This window comes from Eptesicus fuscus, chromosome 2 (assembly GCF_027574615.1).
Source record: "Eptesicus fuscus isolate TK198812 chromosome 2, DD_ASM_mEF_20220401, whole genome shotgun sequence".
Taxonomy (NCBI): domain Eukaryota; kingdom Metazoa; phylum Chordata; class Mammalia; order Chiroptera; family Vespertilionidae; genus Eptesicus; species Eptesicus fuscus.
The window spans coordinates 83,862,799-83,871,955 of NC_072474.1; the positions used below are offsets into that span (position 1 = coordinate 83,862,799).

The window sequence follows — 9,157 nt, forward strand, 5'->3', positions numbered from 1 at the left end:
AGCCTCAGGACCCCCGGCCTGGCACCGGGAGGGGGGGCACAGCCTCAGGTCCCCTGGCCTGGCACCGGGAAGGGGGGGCACAGCCTCAGGTCCCCTGTCAAGCCCCATCGGCAGGGGGGTGCAGCCTCAGGTCCCCCGTCAAGCCCTGCTGGGCGGGGGGGGGGGGGGGGGGCGGTCTAATCTCCCCTGTCAAGCCCCGCCAGACAGGGGGTTGCAGCCTCAGTCTCCTGGCCCGGTGCTGAGGCAGGGAGTGTGGCTTGAGGTCCCCCAGCCTGGTGCCGGGGTGAGGGGCGTGGCCTGAAGTCCCCTGTCAAGCCCCACCTGGTGGGGTGGGCACGGCCTGAGGTTCCCCAGCCTGGCATTGGGGCGAGAGGAGCAGCCTGAGGTCCCCTAGCCCAGCACCAGGATGGGAAGCGCACCTTGAGGTCCCCTGTCAAGCCCTGCCGGGTGTGGGGCACGGCCTGAGGTCCCCTGTCAAGCCCCACAGGGGTGGGGGAGGGCATTTCCTCAGGTCCCTGCTGATTGCTCGTTAAGGCTCCTTATGGGAACTTGGCCTCAGCTGTGGGTGCAGCCATCTTTGTGATGGAGTAATGGTCAATTAGCATATTCCCTCTTTATTAGATAGGATAATAACAATATAGGAAAGAGAATTTAAAACAGAGATTAAGGAAATAAAACTCTGGGCATTAAAGTTAGACTTCTTACAGCTAAGAAGCTATTACAAGTTTCTAAGCACCACATGTAAGAAATACTACTTGGATATTCAGAAGTAAATCAAAAAGTTTATGTGACTATCCAAACATATTTTTTCAAATACTAAAGTCTAGGCATGAAAATCCAAAGTCCTATTTCAGTTAGTAGTTTAACTATCTTTAAAAGATTAGATATATATATAATTTGTTTAGAGAAGGAACTGATGTACCTGGAGTTTGTACAACAGCATGCAAATTCTTTTCTTGAAGTTGTTGAATTTTTTCATTCTTAGCTTTGCTCTCTTTCTCCAAAAGTTTGAGTTTATGAACATACTGGTTATTTAAAAATTTCAGATCAGCTGTTTCACGTGTACTCTCCTTCAATGTAGTTTTCAGCTCTTAAAAGATTCAAAGACTATTTTACAGATCAAGAAATCTATGGAGTTCTTCCACTTCATAAAATACAAAAAGTCCCCAATTTGAAAGGCTCTACCTAATTCTTACGCATGCTTTGTTTGAAAGGCTACTACCTTTTCTACTACTATTAACAAAACTGCAAGTAAGTCATTAAGCACAAGAGGGAATCATATTTTTCTTCTGCTGTAATATTCATTCACCATGGCTTTTGACCCAGTAAATTGGATATCAAGCTAAGAAATTATGAATTCATGCCAGGTTTTAGACAGGGCTTTCAACTGAATGTAAGAATTTACAGTAATATAGCCATATAATTACTCTTTGCCTAGTACTTTTGAAATAACTTTATTGTACCTTCTAGCTCAAAAATGGAGTATTAAAGAATCAGAATGATGTATGGCTTTTAACTTACTTTAATCCTCTTAATTTCATTATAGGAAAAACAAAAGTTGTTTCAAGAACATTCCCTCAGTTCTAGCAGTTAACCTTTTCGCTAGCAATTGTAAATCTAAAAATTCAATACAGTTATAGCATACACAAATACAGATATGGAATGAAAATTTATTTTACTTCTCGGGAACTCTTCAACAAACCCTACAGAATTTCAAGAGCTGTTACAAGAGGACTACCACATTGTCTAATCAATAGTTTTAAAATTAGACTAGCCTTTCCTATACATAAAATGAAAGGGGGCAAAAATATGGCATTAAAAGAAAAATCACAAAATTTTACCTTTAATGTGTTGGGCCGATTGTTCTCTCAGTTTCATTAATTCCAGGTATAATTCATTATTTTCCCTGCTCAATTTTGTATTTTCAAGTTTGTAAGGTTCCAAAACAAAATCAAAATTGGCACTTTCTTTTTCGGCTTTCACAGCAGATAATTTTGATTTCCTAAGACTTTCTGTTGTATGAACCAGGTCACTAGAATGAAAGAATAGAAAATGTAAATACCAGGAAACATTCTATTAACTTTCTAATAACTAAAAATATAACTATAAAAGGCTTAAATATGTTAAATGCCAAGTGAATTCAAATATAAAAACAAACACTTAGGAGTCTTTCAAGGTACTACGAAGCATTAAAAAATTTCTCAAAACAAGATTAAGTTATAAATTATCCTATATAATAAAAGCCTAATATGCTAAGTGTCCGACTGTTCGTTCGACAGTTTGACCAGTTGCTATGACGTGCACTGACCACCAGGGAGAAGACGCTCCAACCGGTGGGTTAGCTTGCTGCTGGAGTCTGGCCGATCGGGACTGGGCGAGATGGGCTGGACACACCCTGGAGCCTCCTGCGATCCCTCCCCAGCCTCGATCATGCACTGGTGGGATTCCTTGGCCTGGCCTGCAACCTCTCACAATCCGGGACCCCTCGGGGGATGTTGGATAGCTGGTTTCAGCCCTATCCCCACAGGCCAGGCCGAGGGACCCCACTGGTGCACGAACCTGTGTACACATAATTAGAATCATCTTTGAATCTCCCCTCTTGCTCATTCCCCCATTAGTCACCTGATCCTGTGGAATCTGTGAAACTTACTTGTTTTTTCAGCAAATATTTATTGAGTACCTTCTACATGCTAAGTGCCAGGTACACAATAAATAAGATTCAGTTCCTTGCCTCAAAGAACACAGACTAGTGGAATATTTACTCCCAACAATACTTATTGAGCAGGGAAAGCAATAAAGAACCCACTGTCATGGAGCTTGTATTCTACTGATAGTTTGTCAAAAAGTTATGCTACTACTAGAGACCCGATGCACAAAAATTCGTGCAATAGTAGGCCTTCCTTCCCCTGGCTGCTGGCACAGGCTTCCCTCCTCCAGCCGCCTGCAGGCAACTGGGATCCGGACTGCTTCCCTCCTCCAGCTGCCCGCAGGCACCCAGGACCCGGGCTGGCTTCCCTCGGGCCGCCCACAGGCACCCAGGACCTGGGCTGGCTTTCCTCTGGCCCCAGCTTTGTCAGGAAGGACGTCTGGAACGATGTCCAGAAGACATCAGTCTAATTAGCATATTACCCTTTTATTATTATAGATGTGATAAACTCAACAAATACTTCAGTGCCAATTATGTATTCAGCCTGTTCTAGGTATAGTCTCTGGTCTCCTAGGTATAGAGTTTGAATTCTAAAGGGAAGTCAAATGGAAGCTTCCAGTAATAATAAGTAGTTAAGGTGGCATGTAAGAGACATGATAGAGTCCAGCAGACTGTATAGCTAACTAAGCACAAGGGCAAGGGGACAGAGAAGAGAGAGAGACTTTACAGGCAGAAAGAACAGCATATGGAGAGACAATGGGTGAGAGTGTCCATATGTTTAGGGAGCTTCAATTGGTTCAATACATGGGAGATAAAGCTGCAGGGGCTAGATGAAGAAGGATTTTGAAGGCTATTCTAAAGACCACAAAATATTTTTCATCTATTCTTTCTTCTTATCATCTCTTATAGTCTTCGGCAGCGATTTTCAACCTGACATCGCATGGCACACATAAACTAATTACTAAAATTCTGCGGCACACCATAAAAACATTGTATTTTTTTGCCGATCTGACCAAAGAGAAGGTATAATTTTGATTTATTCACACTGGATAGCTATTTTTGTGTTGGCTGTTGTCATTTTTTATTTGACAATATAAAGGAAAAGAGATCAGTGGCCCTGATTAAATAGGTATTGCATGTTTTAAAAATTCTTGTGGCACACCAGTGTGCATGCCATGGCACACCTATCGAAAATCACTGTCCTAATGCAAAAGCTCCCGAAGCAATTTCCCTGCCCCAGGCTCAAACCACAGTAATAGAGTTCATGTGGTAAAGAAAATCACAAAGGCTCCTTCAGTTAAGGTAATACATAACAGCTAAAGAATTACCACATATAAGGTAATATGTAACAGCTAAAGAAATGACATTATTAATGTAATAGTAACTAAAGACCAGTAGGTGAGGCTGACCTAGAACTCCCAATTATATCAGAAAACCACATTAAAAAGACTGTAATTCTATCCACAGGGAAAACCCTCAAAAATGTTTACTTTAGACGATATAGTATGAATGGTGACCCCTGGAGTTCTACAATATGGAGACCCTGAATTCATGATGGAGAAGCAGGATCTGCAACAAATAGATGTGCTTTGGATAATTTAAGGGCTTTTAAAAAATCTACCCAATTCTTTACTGTAGCATGAAGTTCAATCAAACCAGATAAATGAAATTAAGGATTATAGAGGTTTAGAACTGTATTTTCATCTTTACCTGAAAAGTTTTTCTACCAAGGGTAAACACTCCACTGTCAGAGTCTGGCGGTATCCCAACTGATCCAATCTTTTTCTAATATTAATATACTTTCTTTCTGCAGCTGTAGTCATCTTGTCTTCCAAAACTAGTTTTATTCACTTCCAAAAATTAAAGTCCTAAAAGAGTGAAACATCATTATATTATTATAGTTACTATTATTGTTTCATGATAAGAATGAAATATTCCTTTTAATTGGAAACAATTCTACTTTAGTTAGACAAACTTCTGCAATATTTAGATTGATTTAAGTAGAATGCTTATGATATTCTTATTGCTGCACTGAAATGATTATCTGGCCCAGGCTGTGTGGCTCAGGGTTGAGCATTAACCTATGAACCAGCAGGTCATGGTTCAATTCCAGTCAGGGCATATGCTCAGGTTGTGGGCTCAATCCCCAGTGTGGGGCATGCAAAATGCAGCCAATCAATGATTCTCTCTCCCTCTCTTCTCTCTCAAATCGATAAAAATATTTTTTAAAAATGAGTATCTGTTCATAAACCTCTATCTAAAGAGTGAAAAATCAATAAAGCTTCTAGAAGAAAAAAAAAAGAAGAAAATTTTCCTGAGCCAGAGGTAGGAAGAAAATCCTTAGAGAAGACTATTTAAAAAGCACTAAATATAAATATAAAAGAAAAATTTGAGAAACTGTACTTCGCCAAATTAAAAATGTCTGCTCATTAAAATATTCCATTAAGAAAACAAAAAGGCAAACAAAGTGGGAGAAAATATTCATAATATCTAAAATCGATTTTTATAAGGAATATATAAAGAACTCTTGCAATTCAACTCTTAATGCTGACAAATAATCTATAAAAGAATGGGTTAGAGTTTAATAGGCACCTTGCAGAAGATATCTGAATGAAATAATCACATGAAAAGGTGCTTAAGACCATTAGTTATCAGAGAAATACCAGGTGTACCGGTTGATAATGCAGATTTTTTTTCAGTAGATGGAGTTACACATATGTTGATATGTGATTTGATATGTATGCTATTTTATTGTATTGACAGCAAGCTTTAAAACTTCATGTCAAATTTGCTGAAGGTGTTAACATCATAGATATTTTTACACTTAAAAATGTCGAATTTTATGCCAAAAAGAGTATTTGAGGGAAGTTTTAATTCATTATTTTGAAGAAAAGTGCTGCTGAAAGTTATGGTATACTTCAGGAAGCTTATGGTGAATATGCTCCATCTCAAGATACTTGTGAGCGCTGGTTTAAATGCTTTAAAAGTGATGATTTCGATGTGAAAGACAAAGAACATCCAGGTCAACCGAAAAAGTTTGAAGCATTATTGGATGAAGATGTGTGTCAAACTCAAAAACAACTTGCAGAAAGATTAAACGTTGCTCAGCAAACAATTTGCGATTGTTTACAAGCAATGGGAAAGATTTTAAAGGAAGGAAAATGAGTGCCACATCAAATGAACGAAAGACAAATGGAAAACCAAAAAGTCATCAGTAAAATGTTGCTTCAACGGCACGAAAGGAAGTTTTTTTTGCATCAAATTGTGACTGGCAATGAAAAGTGGATTTATTTTGAGAATCCCAAATGCACAAAATCATGGTTTGATCCAGGTCAACCATCAACATCGACTGCAAAGCCAAATCGCTTCGGAAAGAAGACAGTGCTCTGTGTTTGGTGGGATCAGGAAGGTGTGGTGTATTATGAGCTTCTAAAACCAGGTGAAACCGTTAATACTGATCGCCACCGACAACAAATAATCCATTTGAACCACACTTTGATCGTGAAACGACCAGAATGTGCCAGGAGACATGGCAAAGTAATTTTGCTTCATAATAACGCACCATCACACACTTCAAAACCAGTTAAAAACACATTAAACTATCTTGCCTGTGAAGTATTAACCCACCCGCTGTATTCACCAGACCTTGCTCCTTCAGATTACCACTTGTTCTGATCGATGGCACATGCACTTTCTGAGCAGCACTTCAAAACGTACAAAGTGGAAAATTGGGTCTCTGAATGGTTTGCCTCAAAACAAGGAAAGGTCTATTGGGACGGTATCCACAGATTACCTGAAAGATTGTAGCTAGCGGTGGACATTACTTTGAATAAAGCACTTTTGATGTTTCTCTTGAAATGATTGTTTTCTTTGATTACAAAATCCCCATTATTAACCGGTACACCTGGTACAAATTAAAACCACAATGAGGTACAATTTCACCCATACTAGAATGGCTAAATTAAAAGGTTGTCAAGGATTTGGAGCAACTAGAATCTTTACACTAGAGTATAAAATCACTGTGGAAAATATCTGGCAATTTCTTATAAAGTTAAACATACTTCTACTCTATAACTCTGTAATCTTATTCCTAGGAATTTACTTGAGGAAATGAAAATAAGCAACTTACAAAGAGACTCTACAAGAATATTCATAGCAGCTTCATTCATAATAGCCCCAAAATGGAAACAAACTATATATTCTTCAACAGCAGGATAAACTGTGATATATTTATACAATGTAGTACTACTCAAAAATAAAAGAGAAGGAGCTACAGATACATATCAACCACACAGATGAATTTGAATAACATTATTTGAGCAATAGAAGCCACCCACGTATATTATATCATATAATTCCATTTACATAAAGTTCAAAAACAGGTAAAATTAAACTTATGTGGACAGAAATTAGAACAGCAGTTGCCTGGGGCCATGTGGGTGGGTGGAGACTGACTGGAAGGGTTAAGAGGGAACTTTCTGGGGTGATGAAAATATATTGATTGGGGTAGTGGTTACACAAGTGTACACATTTATCAAAGCTTTTCAATTAAGTACTCTTCAGATCTGTGCGTTTCACCATGTAAACTTTACTTCAATGATTAAAAAACACACGCATGTCTCTATACACGCTTTTATCCTTGTCTTTTAAAAATATTTATGAGCCTATTCTCTATCAGTCTGCCCTAAAATGTAGTTATCAAAAGATCACTTCTTTAGAAACTTTGCCCTTTTCTAACCTTTGCCAGGAAAATACAGCCCTATTACTCTAAGCCAAATAAAAACTGCTTTACAGCGCTACTGTTCTTCACACTCACAAACGGTGAGATCAGGCAGAGGAGGCCAAAGAGGCCCTCTCTACTCCGGGATGAGCCCAGGCTGTGCCCCGGAGGAACAGGAACGTTCCCAAACCACAGGTCCCAAAGCGGGTGGGCAGTGAGGTCCCCGGAGTCCTGGCCCAGCACTGGCTGCCGTCCCATGGCACCCCAACTTCCCAGTCACAGGGACCTCTCCGTGATGACTCCATCCTACAGATCTTCCTCTCCCCCTCTCCCGGAGTGGTGTCCCTCTGGACTTCCTAAGTTCCTTCCACAAGAAGGGACCTGACGGATGCAGGGTGACATCAGAAATACACCTGTCCAACCAAGAACTAGCGGGCTTCACCGCACACATTCCCTCTTTGTCTGGTACCAACTCTGGTTACCTAGAAATAATACTTCCTTACCGGGGAAAGGAAGGGAGGAAGGGGGAGGGGGGAGGGAAGGTGAGAGAGGGAAGGAGGAAGGGAGGAAGGGAGAGGGGGGTGAGGGAGGGAGGGGAAGGAGGGAGAGAGGGGGGATGAGGAAGGGAGAGAGGGAAGGAGAGAAGGAGGGAGGGAGGGAAAAAAAGGGAGAAAGAGAGGGAAGGAGGGAGGGAAAGGGGGAAGGAGGGAGGGAAAAAGAGAGGGAGAAAGCGAGAGAGGAAAGGAGGGAGGGAGAGAGAAAATAAATGTGAATTTTTAAAAAATCAACAAAGCTGATGAAGAAGATCAAAATCTTCCCAAGGACAAAATCAAACAAGCACGTATGAGACTTGCCTCACCCGTGGGCTTCCGTCTCCAGCCCCCGCCCCACTCCATCCTCCAACCTCGTGTCCAGGCCGAACGCGTCCAGCAAAACAGCCCAGAACGGGAGGCCGGCAGGTGCCCGCGCAGGCTGAGCCGGCACCAGGGCGGACCCAAACCCGACAGCACCTCAGGGACGTCGCCTCGGCCCTCCGGCTTAAGGCCGCGGAGGCGGGAGGCAGAGGGGTCTCCAAAGGTGCGGGGCCGAGGGAGGCCGGCTCCCGCCCGCGCTCTGGGCGCTTCTGTTCACCAAGAGCACGTACGACTGTGAAGCGAAGCGGGCATTTAACTTTCACACCCGCCCACCCGCGGGCAGCGGCCGGCCCGGGAGGAAGGGCAGGGGTGTCGGAAGCCAAGCCTGCGGGGCCTCCCCGCACCCCGCCCCGCCCGGGCCCACTTCCTCCCGCGCCGCGCGGCCTCCCTCCCGGCAGCGCCCGGCCCGGACGGCCCGGCCAGGCCACGGGGACGCCCGGGAGGCGACGGCGCCGACCCCGCCGGGTCCGGCAGCCCCCGCGGGGCCCTCACCCGAGCTCCGGCCGCCGCTCCCTCCGTCTGCGGTCGCATCGCCCTCGAGCCTGCCTTCCTCGTTGGCCCCTTCCGCCCCAACACGGGCTCGGGCGCCAGGACAGTTTGAAAATGGCGCGGAGAGGCGCTCCCGGCCCGCAGGAGGAGGCGCGCCGTTGCCCCGGTAACGGGAGCGGCGGACCGAGAGGCGCGCGGCGGGGACGCGCCGGCGGCGATGGCGGCGATGGCGGCTGCGGGCCCCGGTGCCCGGAAGCGACTGGGCCGGGGCGGCGAGAGGCCACAGCGCCCCCTGGCGGCCGGCAAACCCCGGGCCCCCGCGGAGGGCGGCGGTGGCGGCCTCTATAGGCCAGGTGCGCTCACGTCTGGGCGCGCGGTGAAACGCTG

General features: G+C 44.1%; 1 protein-coding gene across 1 annotated transcript in view; it reads right to left on the reverse strand.

The window, feature by feature from the left end:
- CEP135 (centrosomal protein 135) overlaps positions 1 to 8,898 on the reverse strand; it is a 73,763-nt gene extending 64,865 nt beyond the window's left edge. The window contains exons 1-4 of the mRNA XM_054728919.1: positions 8,774 to 8,898; positions 4,358 to 4,515; positions 1,842 to 2,032; positions 923 to 1,090 (exon numbers count right to left, since the gene is read on the reverse strand). Coding sequence (XP_054584894.1) covers positions 923 to 1,090; positions 1,842 to 2,032; positions 4,358 to 4,470 — 472 coding nt within the window. The 5' untranslated portion in view covers positions 4,471 to 4,515; positions 8,774 to 8,898. The remainder of the gene's footprint in view (positions 1 to 922; positions 1,091 to 1,841; positions 2,033 to 4,357; positions 4,516 to 8,773) is intronic.
- Between the last annotated feature and the right edge of the window lie 259 nt (positions 8,899 to 9,157).